This window comes from Diaporthe batatas (assembly GCF_019321695.1).
Source record: "Diaporthe batatas strain CRI 302-4 chromosome Unknown Contig00017, whole genome shotgun sequence".
NCBI lineage: Eukaryota > Fungi > Ascomycota > Sordariomycetes > Diaporthales > Diaporthaceae > Diaporthe > Diaporthe batatas.
Genome location: NW_025408564.1, coordinates 1032751 through 1048841, shown reverse-complemented (window position 1 = coordinate 1048841; position 16091 = coordinate 1032751). Strand labels below are relative to the sequence as shown.

The 16091-nt window shown below is 52.4% G+C and overlaps 6 protein-coding genes across 6 annotated transcripts; 2 read left to right on the top strand and 4 right to left on the bottom strand.

The window, feature by feature from the left end:
* Nucleotides 1-1395: 1395 nt before the first annotated feature.
* Nucleotides 1396-3041, bottom strand: KVR01_011928 (uncharacterized protein; the record flags this gene model as incomplete). Its single annotated transcript, XM_044793490.1, has 6 exons — nt 1396-1463; nt 1520-1615; nt 1683-1904; nt 1973-2154; nt 2213-2835; nt 2895-3041. 6 exons carry the CDS (start codon nt 3039-3041, stop codon nt 1396-1398), a joined length of 1338 nt encoding a protein of 445 aa, XP_044639009.1.
* A 1926-nt stretch (nt 3042-4967) lies between these two features.
* KVR01_012119 (uncharacterized protein) lies at nt 4968-7463 on the bottom strand. The gene is made up of 4 exons (XM_044790284.1): nt 6779-7463; nt 6518-6724; nt 6294-6459; nt 4968-6232 (listed from the first exon to the last, which is right to left on the bottom strand). Exons 1-4 carry the CDS (start codon nt 7090-7092, stop codon nt 5180-5182), a joined length of 1740 nt encoding a protein of 579 aa, XP_044639200.1. The 5' UTR covers nt 7093-7463; the 3' UTR covers nt 4968-5179.
* A 1959-nt stretch (nt 7464-9422) lies between these two features.
* On the top strand, nt 9423-10912 carry KVR01_012009 (uncharacterized protein; the record flags this gene model as incomplete). Its single annotated transcript, XM_044783817.1, has 1 exon — nt 9423-10912. Exon 1 carries the CDS (start codon nt 9479-9481, stop codon nt 10910-10912), a length of 1434 nt encoding a protein of 477 aa, XP_044639090.1. The 5' UTR covers nt 9423-9478.
* A 215-nt stretch (nt 10913-11127) lies between these two features.
* KVR01_011984 (uncharacterized protein) lies at nt 11128-11979 on the bottom strand (the record flags this gene model as incomplete). The annotated part of the gene is made up of 2 exons (XM_044782428.1): nt 11128-11851; nt 11920-11979. The coding sequence occupies 2 exons, from the start codon at nt 11977-11979 to the stop codon at nt 11216-11218; spliced, it is 696 nt and encodes a 231-aa protein (XP_044639065.1). The 3' UTR covers nt 11128-11215.
* Nucleotides 11980-12843: 864 nt separating this feature from the next.
* KVR01_011942 (uncharacterized protein) lies at nt 12844-13291 on the top strand (the record flags this gene model as incomplete). Its single annotated transcript, XM_044781523.1, has 1 exon — nt 12844-13291. The coding sequence occupies exon 1, from the start codon at nt 12935-12937 to the stop codon at nt 13289-13291; it is 357 nt and encodes a 118-aa protein (XP_044639023.1). The 5' UTR covers nt 12844-12934.
* Nucleotides 13292-13665: 374 nt separating this feature from the next.
* On the bottom strand, nt 13666-15606 carry KVR01_011939 (uncharacterized protein). Its single transcript, XM_044781645.1, has one exon. It carries the CDS (start codon nt 15361-15363, stop codon nt 13903-13905), a length of 1461 nt encoding a protein of 486 aa, XP_044639020.1. The 5' UTR covers nt 15364-15606; the 3' UTR covers nt 13666-13902.
* Nucleotides 15607-16091: the final 485 nt, after the last annotated feature.

Here is a 16091-nt window from a genome sequence, read left to right as displayed (position 1 = left end):
TAGCCTTGGCCCTCTAGAAAAAGTTGTTCGGGCTTTCTGTCGAATTATGAGGTACCTGCTCTGAGATGCCGGTGCATATACTGCACCAACCGGCGGATCCGTAACCATCAGGGAACGTACAAATGCCAGAGAGGCAGGCTGGATGTAAGTCTCGGGGAACAGGGTCGAAAATTCCGGAATTAATAGCCGATTATGAATTGATTTTGAGATATGATGCCAAGACGTCAAGATGACTCCCAAGACCCACACCAGCCCAGTTGGGGGTAGTTCCAAGGTTAGGACCATAGTCACACTGTTCTGACTTTCGAACAAGGATGAACGGAGGTGAACAGCCTGTTGCCTGCATTATTTGTAATTGATCAGTGCAAGTACAATCCTTACTCTCAGCCATGTCTCCAAGAAAGGAAATACACTTGCTCTATTGGTCAACACCCGAGAGAGTCTTGACAGGCAAGACAAAGTAGTTTGGTCAGTCCCTTGCATGCTGCGTCAACGATGAATGTCAAGGAATGGACTTGATCTCGTCAGCGAGACCAGAGTCCCAGGCTAATAACTTGGCCTGCATAGCCATTTCCATTTTTCCCTGGTCCCAGGGGAAATGCGCAACATAATTTACCGGTATCTTTTCTGGCCTTCATCCGGGCCCACCTTCCTCTGCCTGGAGGCCCCTCCCTTGGAGACTCAGTTTGATATTACCCGAGTCAACGAACAGATTCGAGTCAAGGCGCTTTCCATCTACAATGGCGAGACTCCTTGTATTTTTGAGGTTGACGATTACTGATCACGGGCCTTGAGGCAAATCTCATCCAAAATTGAGAACGAACTCAGACATACAAGGTAGATGGTACACCTGCATATCGGATAAAGAAGTGACGGGCTACGTGTACTTCTTCCAGACCATGGAGGCGGTTGCCTCAACCCAGCTTCGGGCTCCTGGCTTCCAGAACCCGTTGCCATTCGTGCGCGATATCGCAGTGTACGTACCTATGGGAACTCGAGGCCCCCATCAACGTGCAAGGGTCGACCTCGAGAATTATGGCTGGGGAAATTGGGAGTTTTTCTTTCCCAAGGCAGAGCTGAACATGAATTAGGCGAACTTGGAAATGGTTGGGGCATTTATCCAAGCGTGGACGGAACATATCCATAGGATGCATGGACTATTGCCAAATCAGGAAGATCATTTAGTCCATGTCCTGAGGCTTTTAGCAATGAGTCCTAGGCTAGAATAGAAGAAGTTGATTTTCCCAAGTTAGCTCGAGTCGTCGCCCATAATTGCGAAATTTGTGAATGATCGCCCAAGTACCCCTGCTCACGGCACCATCCGGTATTGAAAACCACCGTCTACAGTTTTCACCCATACAGGCCAGTCAGACTGAGTTGCTTTCACATCCCATTTTAGATACTCGAAGAATCATTCCTGTTCACGTGAACAGGCCACCCGTGAGGAACGACAGTGAAATAAGCTGCAGCAGGAATGTCAGTTTTGCTTGCAACATACGTATTCGAGATCGGTACAAACCTTTGTACTCCCATTCCTCCTTTGGATCCACCTGCTTGAAATTATAGTCTCTCACTAGGGTTGCCTTGGAATTGCCATTTAGTATCACTGATCTTCCTGCAACGAACGAGGTAGGTCAAACTCACAGCCATCTTGGACATTTGGATTCGTGCGATGTGTTGACCTGGACACGAGGCCCATCCAGCTCCCCACGGACAGAACAGTTTCTCTAGGCTCGCTGCGTTGGGTCCGAGCCAGCGATCCGGGTTGAACTCGGCAGCATCCGGCCCCCAGAGGCTTTTAGAAGTGTGAAGCACGTATGGGTTGCACGAGAGTACGGTGCCTTCGGGAAAGACGGTGTCATCGAATTGTACGCCCTCTTTAGGGGCGACACGTGGCAAGCCCACTATGGACATGTAAGCCATGAAGCCAAGTTGGGGCCGCGAAGTTCGTAGAACAAAATCAAAGACTCACTCGGTACGGGGGCGAATATTCTGAGAGCCTCCTTGATATTTGCTTGCAAGAATGGGAGCTTTACTGCGTCATCGTAAGTGATTATATGGTCCATGCATCGACCCTCCTTCTGTGCAGCCTCAATCTCCTCTCTAATGCGTTGCCATGCGGTAGAGTGGCGGATGAGATGGTACACAAAGCTCCTGTAACCATAAAGTTAGCCATCGACGAAGGTTCAATAAGGTGGTTACTGGGACGTACTGCATGGCACAAGACACAGTGTCCGACCCAGCGCCGAGATTCGATATGGCAGAAGCAACAATCATACCATCGTTCCAAATCTTGGACGGGCCGTTGTTCTCCAAAGCGCGGAACCAATGAGCAGCAATGTCAAATCGCGCATCTGGGTTCTTCTTCCGCTCCGCCAGAGCGCTCTTGGCCAAGTCTCCCATATAGCCAAGCGGCAAGACACCGAGCCAGGTCGTCAGCGGGTTGCAGAAGATGTAACTGACGTAGCGGATGTAGCCAAAGAGAACGAAGAACAACTCCATGGCTTCGTTAACCGCGATTGCTCCTCCTATGTCTTCGCCCTTTTCGGTGAACCCAAAAGACTTGGAGAATGTGACCTCGCCTGTGATATCATAGGCGGCATATGAGAAGTGTTCGCCCAGTTTCAGGGAAGTCTTCTCCTCCGCTGCCTTGTCTAGCCAAGCGAACATCTTGACGAGTACCTCGTCCATGAAAGACTCCGAGCGAATGACATATTTGGCGTCGTACCCTTGTCTGAAATGCGTGTTAAGTCTGAGCTTTTCTTTTGGGTCCCTGAATCCGAGTGGCGCCGGTGTCCTGTAGTCGGGCAACACGAAAATCTTGTACCATGTACCCTGCGAACGTCAGTGTGGGGTCCTATTATTCTCGAGACTTCCACTCTTATGTAGCAAACCTTGTGTAGTGGTGTGATCAACAACGACTTCACGGCATTTTCGTGACATATGCTAACTTCATCGTGTGCAATTCGTACAAAAGGTCCATACTTCTCATGCGCCTTCGCAAGCATCACCTGTTGGTCGCCCCTTATGATGTAGCGCATGTGCCAGAGACGGGAGAAGGAAGCGAGGAAGGGCCCAGGAATGTGACTGATTGGAGAGAAATAACGTCGCCGGATGAATGTTATGAAGCCGAAAGTTAGAACTAACATCAAAATTTGGACCGTGATGAACTGGCGACTCCATGTCGAAGGTCCGTGTAACGCATCTGCCCCGCTTGAGTTGTTATGGTAAACCTGGGCCATTGTGAATAGGACCGGTGATCCGTATGGTTTACACTGAAATAGAAAGGGGCATAACTGTCAGTCACTACGCTGTCTGGAACGGAAAAGGCCGCGCTGTGTGATTTTTATATCTTGAAGCCACGTGCACAACTGTTATCACAGTGGATCAATAACTATGCCTTGCCGGCAACCATTTCTGCATTGACCAGCAAAAAGATTCCACAATGGTATGTGACAGGGTCTTTTATTGAATTTGAGGTATCCACCATGACTCCATCTGGCCCAATCAAGCATTTACGTCCCCGCGCTTATCCCACAATCACGACGTTACACGGGGGACAGTATAGGCGATGATCCACAATGTGGGGAGGTGGACGAGACGGGTGAAGTCTTCTTGGTGTTGATCCACGTGGGAAGAGCTGGTCATGACTCTGGGTAAAAACGACCCTGGTACGTTGTGACAGGTCATATAAGCGCAATTACTTCCCATGTTTTCACAAGTGGTCATGGTACCTAGGTACAACTAGGATCGTTTCTGATTACAAACCGGGTATCTGTTGAGCCAATAAATAATCCGTCTATGATTATGTTACAAGAAGAAAGTATTGCGAACCTCCGCGATCACATATCCGCGCCCGGCCGCACTCTTTTTCGTCGCACCATAGCCAAAAGTGCAAACCGTCAGCAGGCAGTCTTATACTTGACGATGTCCTTTAAAGATCTTGTCCCTGATGTAGGGCCTGGACCATCCGGAGCTCGCCTCCTGGATCAGCCGAAATATACGCATCCCGCGCAGCTTTCAAGCCGCGCGACTCGAACGGACTGGCTGAGATGTCATCCCAGCCACCACCGATGGAGCTGCCGTGTAATTCGGATCGGTGACCCGTTCGACGACTTTACAAGGAGTACTTTGGTAGAACCTAGGAGAGCACCCCAAGCCAGTTGTGCCCCCTGTCACGGTAGGTAACAGCTGGAGGTGTTGAAGAGCAAGATACAATCACCTATAGTGTCGCACAGTACAACATTGCTCTCCCTTTGTGGACACTGTGTGAAATTTGCGTGCTTTTGTCATCGATTATCGCAGTATTAGCCAGAACGTGGCTCAAATTGAATATCAAGATTCTCAAGTCTTCAGTTGAATTTTCTTCAGTAAGATTTCATCACCAAGCGATTAAATGACGTCATAGTTGAACATGTTGCACAACAACATGCTTATCATCCAGCTGCACAGCCGCGCTTAAAATTGGAGTTCACTTGACCGGGGTAGTTCTCATTCAAATGATCCGTGAGCATCCGAAGTCATGTACGACGCCTTCCATTTATCTCTGAGCGTTTATTACTGTCCGAAGGGAGTGTATGCCTTCTGGATGTGTACTATTATGAGATTGCCTTTCTTCTTTTACTTTCTTCCTTATCCCTTTTCCCTCGTCCCTCGTCCCTCTATCGTCCCTCGTCCCTCTATCGTCCCTCGTCCCTCTATCGTCCCTCGTCCCTCCCTCGTCCCTCATCCCTTGTCCCTTGTCCCTTGTCCCTTGTCCCTTGTCCCTTGTCCCTTGTCCCTCGTCCCTCGTCCCAAGAACAAAACCACATACGACGCCTTCACACCGCGGTCGATTTTCGAAGACCAAGGGTTTGAGAAACATACAATGCTGATGGCAGTAGCAAAATTGCAATAGTCCTGAAGTTTCAAAACTAACTCGAGTGGTTCGCATTTAAATCCCCATACATATAAAATGTACGTGGCGCCTTCATACAGTGATAAACGCTCAAGACCCAGCGTTTCATAAAAAAAATACAGTGCCAATAACAGTGCAGAGAGAATATTACAGTACGTCTGTGGGCACATGGCCTCAGCCTCTAAACTCACTCAAGAACCCGCATTATTCCGCCACCTGGGCACTGAGCCCTTTTCATAAGTAAGCACGCACACAATGCAGGAGCAAACCCCTGATGATTCTCTACCATTCGAAATCCATGACTTCGTTGTCCGCCGATTTCTTCAACGCATTCTCATCCGGCAACGGCTCAATGACAATACCAACCGTAATTGTCTTGCCGCGTGGTGTATTAGCAATGCAATCCCGGATGATAACAGCCAGTTGCCGTTTCATGAAATCAAATTGGTCCTCACTTCCGTGCCGGACCAGGTGTTCAGCGTGCGTATTTGGAGCCGTTAGATCGAAATGCAGATACTGGAATTGAGACCAGTCCAGGTGAATAGGAAGCTCCTCTTCCAGCTTAGACAGTGTCTTGTTGCGGAAGCTGCCCTCCGGCTTCCAAGATTTGCTCTGGAGCTCGGGATAACGGCAGACCACGCAATACGTGAACTCAACCCGGGGTGGTTGCCCCACTGGAGGCGTCGCCTGGAGTAGGAGTTTGTTCTCAATGGGCCGTTCCCCAACCACACCTATGTTTTCAGGCGGGACTGAGGAGGAGACCAAGGGAATCAGAGACGCCCGTGTTGTGGGGGATTTTACTTCAATTGACGGCTGGGGAGTTGCCTTAGTCGCCGTCGGCTGTGCCAAGTCTTCTGCATGGTTTGTAGTGTTGCCGGGCTCGGTTGGCTCAGGCCCAGTCGCCGAGCCCAATTCACGCACAAAGCCGTTCACAGAGAATGCCTGATCCGTCACCTCACTCATGGTTCTCAGCCGACTCGCTCGATCCCGATCCCAAGGTGGGACAATGTCAGAGGTGACGCGGTGGTTCGTCTCTGCCGGAGCGGGGCCGGCAACGACAGGGGGGCTTGGGGAGCGCTGCGGAGACTGTATTGCTGCTTGGACTTCGTCTTCTGTCGCCTGATCCCTTACGCTGCGCAACTTGCGCTTACGGGGGGAGATCCTGCTTTTACACACGCCAGCGGGCTGTTTCCCAGCTCTTTTCTTCGACATGCGGGCGGAGGATCTGTCGTCGCCTCGGGGCGGCATTGTGGATGGATCCATGTTGGCGACGGGGGCGACTTGGTGACCATCGTCGTCAATGCCCGTCGAGATGACGGCAAATGTGGGCTGGTCCTACTTTGATGTCAGTGACGCTCCGTGGTGGTCAGGTCGAGCCGAAGTCAGATGGACCTACCTGCGGAGGCAAGACACGCGGGCCTGGGCTGTCAGGGACACGATATGGATCTTCGATAATCCTAAACCCCATCGCAGGTTGTATTTGAGCCTCACTCGAGTCGTGGTTGACGACATCAGTCTGGACAGCGAGGGGTGAGTCGGTCAGGTTGATGAATGTTGATGATCTATACATTGTGTTAGATGAAAATTTATACTGGAAGACCGGACACATGATCACCATACCTTGGAGTAGCAGGTGTTCCGGCAGCATCACGACTGGCGGAAGCGCCGACGCCGACATCATGGTCTGTCTCTATTCCCAGTTCTTGACTGGGCTCCCTGCCCTTCTTCTCCCTGGGGCCGCTCGTCCTGCCTCTGCTCCTGTATTTGCTGTTGCGGAATTGTTGGATATTCAATCGCCAGAAAAGCTGCCGCATGACTCTCTTGATTCTTGAAGGTGGTCAGCTTAATGTCGTACTCAAGTGTTAACGTGCATGTACTGACCGTCCACTGTCTGTTGAATATTGAAATTTGTTGGCGCGACTTGATGACTTGTCGTCCGGCCAGAAGAATCTTCCGTTTTTGTGCTGCTCGAGATAGGATCGAACCATCTCGCCCAGTGCAACTTGATGCTCTCTTGATTTCCAGTCATGGATGGAGCTGCCGTCCCATCCTTGACTGCTCACGAAAGTCTTCCGAAAGAGACGCGTGCTATCGTAGAATGCTTGACACCTCGCCAGTGTGGGGTCACCGTAATCGAGTTCTTGTCGTAGAGCGGTAATAGGGGGGATCGATGAAGAGTTGAGAGGAGACGTCATGATGATTGTTCGACACACTCTGGCAGCGATAGACTGCCAGATTGGATTGAAGCTAGGAGGATGGGAGCCGGAAAGGATGACGACTAGATGGGGATGGCAAAAAGAATATCGAGTAGGGATAAAGAGAGAGAGAGACAGAGCACGGCAAGAAAGAAAAGCGAACTTCAGAGGAACAGAAATCGCAGAGAAAACAAGAATAGGAAATGAGGGGAGAAGGACATGAATGGGGAGTTGGCTAGACCCGGAAAGGGACGAGGGGTCAAGACAACCTTGGAAGACGACAACCACATCAAGCCAGGAGCGAGGAAAAGGAACACGTTCACACCGTGGAGGGGTAGCAGACCCTCCTTGATAAGGCCTTTGCACCTCATTGACCACAATTAAACATGCGTGAAATGTCATGAAACCAACCAGGGGGTGTGGACAGGGTCAAACTTATTTCATTGGTCGTAAAAATGCTGTTGGTTCTCCCGGCTTCCAATCTGGTCCGACCGGTGAAAAAATTCTAGGCAGCACACTCAGCTCTCGTCTGGGTGCGTAGTATGGTAGGGTTACTACGGCCGCTCTATACGGCCAGGGGAGACTGAAAATTGTTGATATTTATTGCTTTTCCGAATCATGTTACAAAATGTGCACTTTTCTCTGCGAAGTGGAAAAAGTCACGGCGCAAAAAGGCATGGGGAAAAAATGGGGTTTAGCGGGCTTCAAAAAAGTATTTAAAGGGGCCGTGTCTCTCGAGTCCGCTCGATTCCTTTTCCTCCATCATCCAAAGTTCTTCCAGAATCAACCTGTCTCGTGACAGAGAGGAAAGACCGTACCTTCACTCATCATGTCAAGCATGGAACCATTCCGTGAAGGCTCCATTTCTGCACTCCAAATTATCATTGCGCTTTTAGTTGGAGGCATGCTGTGTGTGCTTGCACCGGGCTTTTGCTTTCAAATTTCTCGACATTGGTACTCTTGCCTCAGTTCATTCAGTACGTTAATATTCATCGCCATTCACTGCGCACACGCTGAGTCTTGAACCCAGGAGCTAACCATCGAAATAAACAGGTATTCGGGGACTGTTCGCGACACGGGTCGAACAAACCCAAATGGTTGGACCTTCCGGACACCCAGTAGATGGATGTGTATTTTTCCATGACGCGGACGGGGGGTCCTTTGCGTTCCCTAGAGGGTATAAGCTAAAGCAGAATGAACTTGAGAACCATGACTTTCTCCAATATGTGCAGACACTGATCGAATCTCCTAGAAATCGACAGTAGTTGAACCTGCCATAACCCAGATTGTCAAAACATATGGTTGAAGGAATAACATCGAACCGCGAATGGCCGCTGTTTGGGGTCTCAATAGATCTTGCCAGTGCAGAATCTGACGGATCGGAGGATCACGGTCAGATGCTACTGAGGCGACTTGAATGAGCGATGTCTTCCTGAAGTTATGGAAGACGTGTGATTGCGATATGGCATTTCTTTCGAATTTTCCCCGGTACCAGCGTTATGTAAAAGAATTGAGCGAATTGGAGTTGGACAACTATCCTCGGTCTACTGGCATTTCTCAATGCTGCAAACAGCCGCGTGAGATTTGTGCATGAGAGATTACGTTAGATTTGGGCTCCTAACGTTATAGGATGTCATCCTACGAGAAAACCTCCTACGGGGTATCCGCCTACGACATAATCTCCCGGAGGACAGCGGCCTGCATGTCCTTAAAATTGGAAGTATCTCTGCTTCCCCATGGTTTTGACACGCAAGGGCATGTCGAGTTCGTTAAAAATTCCGGTGATCTATTGTGTCCCTATGTCACATTCCCACGAGGTCTGCTTTTCTGCTCTGAGGCGCGATCTTAGTGGCTTCGGGTCTTCAACAAGTAATTTCTGAATTGGGGCAATGCAGGGGATCGCAATTGGATCGGGATGATGGGAGATATCGTTACAGTGCTTATGCCAAGACTCATCCTCAACGTCAACCGTTGATCAACACGCGTCGTTCCACCTGCATTTGCTGAATCCGCAATAGTCTATAGGCTAGTGGAGATTTCTCATATTTGGAATCAATACCAGCCACCGGCGGGTAATTATATTTGAGGGTAGCACAAGGTTAGAATCCTCCACCAGGACAAGCCTGGTTTTTGAAACGGCGCCCAACATGTCGACAGAAGTACACAACAGCCCACAAGCTGAAATCTGACATGTGGATGTTGGTTTCGGATTGATTGGGTACACAGGCGGGTCTTTGCAAGCGCGTGCATGTATAAAAGAAGGCGGCTTACGGACCTACCTAGGCACTCAAATAGACCAGAATCTTTCCATCATTCCACGTCTTCCTCTCCTACCTCTGGTTGCTGTGCGACATAAGCCTCACTCAAGACGACGACATTGCGCAGCATGGCCGAAACAATCTCGCCTGATTACTTAGTGATCGGGGCAGGTGCCATGGGGCTCGCTTTCGTCGATACCCTGATCACGGACACAAAGGCCACTGTGGCTGTGGTTGACCGTTACGGTCGCCCGGGCGGCCAATGGACGCTCGTTTACCCTTTTGTACGCCTGCACCAGCCGTCTGAGTTCTACGGCGTAAACTCTCGAGAACTTGGCGAGGGCAAGATCGACGAGGTTGGGCCGAACAAGGGCATGGCCGAGATGGCCACCGGCGACGAGGTTCTTGCCTACTTCAGCAAGGTCATGCACTCCACTCTGCTCCCGTCCGGCCGTGTCACGTATTATCCGAAGCACGAGTGGGTCGGCGATGGGAAATTCAAGTCGCTTATCACCAACAAGACTATCAGTGTTGGTTCTAACACCAAGATTGTGGATGCGACCTATATGAAGGTGGAGGTCCCTGCCATGAAGCCGCCTCCCTATGAGGTCGCGAGGGACGTCAGCCACATCAAAATCAACGATCTATCGAAGCTCTCACGACCCTACGGTGGATACACTGTGGTCGGCTCTGGAAAGACCGGCATTGATGCCTGCCTGTGGCTTATGGCCAACGGGGTCGACCCAAAGGACATCACATGGATCATGCCCAGCGATGCATGGTTATTTGATCGGAGCCGTTTGCAGATTCACCCCGAAATCGTCCACCAAACCGCAGCTAAGTGGTCCGAAGTCGAGGACGCGATTCTAGAGTCCTCATCGGTGGATGACATGTTCAAGCGCGTCGAGGCTGCCGGAGAGCTGTTGCGAATCGATGAGAAACGGTGGCCCACCGTGTGGAAGTGCTGTACTGTCTCCACCGCCGAGCTCGAACAGATTAGAAGGATTGAAAACATTGTACGGAAAGGACGGGTCGCGCGCATTGACACGGACAAGGTCACGCTGACAAAGGGCACTTACGAGCCCGTGTCAGACGCGATCTACATCGACTGCACTTCGAATGCTGCGAAGAAGGTGGAGCAGGTGCCAGTTTTCAACGGCAACCACATCACTCTTCAGCCAGTCCGCCGTTGTCAGCAACTGTTCAGCGCCGCTTTCATCGCCCACGTCGAAGCCACTTATGGAGATGAAGAGGACAAGAACAAGCTTTGCCGCCCTATTCAGGCCCCCAACGAGCCCCTAGACTACCTCATTAGCGTCTACCAGATGAATCGAAACCACGCGCGATGGGCTGCGGAGGAAAGGACAGGCACCTGGCTTCAGGGAGCACGTCTCGACATGGTTCGCGGAATTGTGCAAGCAATCCCTGAGGACGTCAGAGCAGCTACGATGGCTGAGAAGATGAAGAAGACTGAACTTGTCACTGAGAAACTTCGGGAATTACTCCGAACCATTCCTGCGGAAGACCTCAAGAGAGTAGAGCCTCAGCTGGTGGGGTGGTAAAGTCTTCAAGGAAAACACGACAAATTGGTCCGAGATCAGCCCCCATACATGCCAAGTCTCGTTCCTTTTGTGTACCTAGGTAGTCTTAGTCTTTGCTCGCTTCTGGGCTTGTCCACCTACGTAGGTATCAATATTGATCCACCCCTAAGAATTGAATTCTCACATCTTCCGCATGCAGTGGAAAACGTAACCCTTTCAATTGCATCCCGTGACTACTTGACAATGATAAACGCAAGGCCGAGACATTGAAACCCAACAATCTATGACCGACTGCGCCATGATCCATGTCGGAAGAATCGCATCTTAGCTAAACTGCTCCACCTTACATACCTGCTGAGCGGTTGGAGCCGGGCACGTATCTCCGCCATCATGGACATAGAACTGTGCTTCAAAGGTACCAACCCTGAGCCCCATCCTGCCATCGGCAGTGCAGGTCGGTATGCCGCAGACATCGCTAGCCTTGGGGTTGTCGGCGATGAGCTCGGCGCTGCCTCCCTTCTCCTTGCATTCCTGGCGGACATCATCAAAGGCCCTGTCGAAGAAATGCTCAACCTGGCCAGCCAACAACCAGCCGGGTACCTCAAAAGATGCGCCTATGATCATGTCGCACGTGTCATCGTTGCAGAGCGCATTCTGCAGCGCGAACCTGACACCCGAGAGTGTCACGCTACCCAGGTCGCTCATGAACCGCCCGAACCTCTTTCTTCCCTCGTCGTAGTTGGCGAGGCCGCCACCGTTGATCCCACACCTTATCTTTTGTAACTTGGTGGCGATGCCTCGCTTCCCTAGGCCGGTTTCGTTGTCAAATGACAGGGAGCTGTTGATGTTGCCGGGTACAGCGAAGGCGTGGTCCGCCCCTATGTCGACGATTGTCGCAGGTGCCATTCGCAGCTTGAGTGTGGGGGGCCGTGGTGGAAAGGGCACAGGGTTACCGAGGATCTAGACGACACACACGTAGGCATTAGAAACTGTACCATGAGACAAGTCAGCTGGTAGAATGGACATACCCCTGGGACGAAGCAGATGAAGCTGACGAACGCCATCTTAATGCCATTGCTTGGATGCATATTGGCTGTCAGTCGTGGAGTCGCGTTGTTGGGCTACTGTGGGGGAAACTTCCAAGGCAAGAACTGAAAACAGGAAGATTGGTGTTTTTGATTTTAATGACACACTCCTGCTGAGGACGGTGGTAAAATTCCAAGGGTTGTTAGAAAGGCCTGCGTGAATGAAGACTTAATTTCAATTTTTACTCTCGAAAAGGTCCCGGGCCGAACATATTTATCGCCGGGGGTTTGCAGCCTCATCGAGGTTGTAGACCGATCGATTGTTAGGTGATCGCAGATATCACGAACTCGCTATTTTTACTTTCAGCTGAGGAGGCTGAACAATGCCTCGATGACTGCGCGATGGAAGCGGGCCGATTTGTTGCCATGCTTGCTAAAAGGTGCACATGAGTGTTGCCTGGAAGACGTGCAAGGGACATGCTTCCAATACACGGGCTTGGCCTCTCGCCAATCGATAACATTCGCCATAAGTTTCTTCAAACTATCGACTAGTGTCAGATCGTGTAAATGCCAAGATCAAATCGCCCGGTTGATGCGGATCCCAGTAGCCCCGGATGTAAAACTTCCAGCGAGGCTGAGCCGTGGCCCGAATTGCACAACGCAAGGAATCATTCTTCTACGAACAGGCAGCTAGAATCAGAGGTGTGGCGATGCTAGCCCAGCTGATCCACAACATTCGTGTGGTCTCTTGGATTCTATTTCTGGAAGTCTATCGTGCATCACGCCTCGAGTGCAAATAGTTCAAGAGATGGCCTTAGAGATTCCAACTCGGGGTGTCAATGTTGATCTATAAAACACTGCCTGCCAGCTCTTCTTGTCCATATCTAGCTTATTACATCAACAAGCAATATTCCCCAACGCCAGACCTTCATCATCAACAGTCTCGTCCACCTCCACTTTCACAGTCCAATACAAGATTCCTCGTTGCGTCGCCAACCCCATCTCTCAAATCATCACAATGAAGTTCTCAAACATTGCTGCTGTGGCCTTTATCTGTGCCCCTACCCTGGCCACGGCGAGGTGTTTCGGAGGCAGCAACACACGCCCAGACCACGGCCTCGAAGTCATCGAGTTCTTTTACGCCGCTGGCTGTGAGCTGCAGATGAGTCAACTCGAGGGCGGCAAGGAGTTCAAGAAGACCGGCAAATCAAGCGACGGCAAATGTCTCAACGTCCTGGTCAAGAACCACGGCGATACAAGGACCGTCTCTAGCAACCAGGCCGTCGATGCGTGGACCCGAGAGTGGGTCGGGTGTGAGCATGGCGGCGAGAGTAGTTATGACGACAAGCTTGAATATGTGTTAGTGCCCTCCTAGTTTCCTCAAACTGAATGACCTATCTCATGCAATGGCGGCATGGTTTCGAGCATAAAGAAACGTACTGACTCTGTGCGATGCAGATGGCACCTAGACTGCTAGACTGAGTTGCATGGTGACTTTAGGAGCAATCTTTTGTGAGGCATGGGGAATGTTGAGGCTTGTTGACGACGCGGTTCTTGACAGATAAGATACTAATGTCCAAGTATATATTGACGCCTTTGCAAATCATCAACGTCCCATCTTCACCCCTATATAGAGGTCCCAAAACCTTCTCGTTTGTTCTGGCACAAGTTCGCCTCTGAGACTTTGCTTTACCACTAGCCCAGAATACCGTTATTATTCACCGTAATCATCACAGCACGACCAGCATCGGAGTTTCCTGTTCTTATGGTCTCTTTTAATCATTTCACCTTCTCACGCAAGCGAGTGACGGTTATGTTCTTTCTGAGGTATCTCTGTGCTTCATGATTAAATAGAAATATTCAACCTGATATTGCTCAATACCCACGTAGGCACAATGGCAACGAAAATCAGAGAACCTTGGAGCACTAGATATAACTGGGACACGACTCTTGGAGGCTTCGAGCACGCAGGGATCAAAGTAGACGTTAGGAGTGCCCTTCGAACACCCACAGCTCGATATCCTCCGCCCCGCTCCCAGAAAGATTAACCATGCGCTTCCCTTCGTTGCCGGTGGTCTCGGCAGCCTCCAGCACCCCCGGGTCGACCAGCCAGAATCCCACGGCCGTATGCGGCTCCCGCCGAGAGATCCACTCCTCCGGGGTCACCGCCGGCGGGCCGGGGAGGAATCTCTGCAGGGCGGTCCTGAAGAACCCGTGCGAGAGCTCGCCCATGTCCAGCGCCGGGTCCATCAGGGTCTGCCATGTGGCACGCTCGTCGCGCAAGTACGCACGGAGGCTGCTGCTGCCACCCAAAGTCCGGCCCGCCCAGCCCTCGGCGTCCAGCCCAACCAGGGCGCGCACTCGGGTCGCGGCGGCGGCTGGCACGCCCCACGCGCGCTGGAGGCCGGCCCAGACGTCGAGCGAGGGGCGGAGCTGCTCGCCGACCCAGACCTGGCGCAGGTCCGCGGCGCCCTCGGGGCAGGCGAGGCGCGGGTCGCCGCCCGGGACGGGCTCCACGGGGCCAGGGAACCCCCACGAGGCGGCGGGGAGGACGGGGACGCTGGCGTTGTACCAGGTCAGCGCCCTCGTGTTGTTGAAGGGCCCGCTCGTGACGCGCGGCTCTAGGTGGCTGGCGGTGGTGAGGCGCAGGTAGAGGCCGCGCAGGTGGGAGACGGCCAGGCGGGCGGAGGCGAGGATGGAGGGTGGCAGCGGGGCGGGCGAGTCTTCGCGCCGGCCGTCGAGGTGGTCGCTGCCGAGGTGCTTGAGGTCCACGCAGATGTGGCGGGCGCCGAAGCGCAGCTGCTCGGGGGAGGAGTCGTGCTGGAGCAGGTGGTGCAGGAAGAAGGGGAGGAGGTTGAGGGTGGCGATATCCCGCGGGTTCGGCGTGTGGAGGGAGAGGATGTCGAGCTCGGGGTTCAGGAGGGCCACGATCGGGGTGGTTGTGTAGTCGCGCGTGCCGTTCCCCCTCGGTATTCGCGCAAGTGCTGGTAGCCGGATGCGATATGCCGAGCTGTGGGCATCGCGAGCTTCTCGACATACCAGCCGTAGGGCCGGCATCTCCGGCGGCGGGGCGCTGAGGAACGTCACGCGGACCAGCGGCGCCATGGGGCCCGCAGACGGCCATGTCTCAGCCTCAGACGGTCCGCCGGCGAACATAGAAGAGGTCCATTCATCATCGTCGCCGAACTCTGATTCCCGGTGCACAACCCCTGGCTCTGACCCGGACCCACTCAGGCTGTGTTGAGCTCCTTCACCCTCCTCCAGGAGCACGCGGAGGAAGCGGCGGCGGGGGACAAGGTGCCACGTCCAGATCTGAAGCCGAAGCTCACGAGGCAGCTGTGTGAATAGGGGGAATTCCAGATCCGCGCCAGGACTCGGAGCAGACTGGGACTGCCGGCTGAGGTAGCGGCTGTTGAAGATATCAAGCGGGAGGTCCGACTCTGCCATGGTTTGCTCCTCCAAATCAGGGTCGGCGTGGTAGACAAAATAAGGGCGTCGTGAATGGCTTCACCTCAGGTGCTGTCAGCGTCCGAAACCGCGTGGGGGATGCGCACGCTGGACGCTTTGGACGTGCCGCGTATTTGACGGTATGCAGCGACGCACGGCAACAAGCCGAGTCGGACCGTGTTAGTAGGATGAAAGAAGGGAGTCGTTGGCACTCAAGTTCGCAGCCTCGCTGTGGCAGTGTGAGGGGGGACATGATGATATGTGAGTGCTCACAACCAAGGATTTGACAGGATGGTGGTGGGATTTACCGCCAGGAGCAACCAACAGGCGGCCCGAGGGCACTGTCAGCCCACCACAGTAAGCCGGAAGTGGGTACGTGTGTACTGTAAAAATAGCATAACAGTAACCTTACTTGAAACTCCAGAATCATCCACTCCATGTCAGCAGTGGGGCCGATTGTTGCCAACCAACGAGGCGAGATGGAGATGGCTTGTGTGAAGCCTTCGACTCCAGCATGTTGTGTCGACAACCTTTGAGCCGGGCACCATTGACTCATCAGTAGCCTATAAGTGGTGCTACTGTTTCTTAAGTCCCATACATGTAAAACGTATCCGGCGCCTTCACATAGTGGTACCAAAACGCTCAAGACCCAGCGTTTTTCAAAAATAAAACAGGGCCAAGTCGCTTACAACGGCCCGGTCTGCAGGATCATATTCAATGGTTCGTCG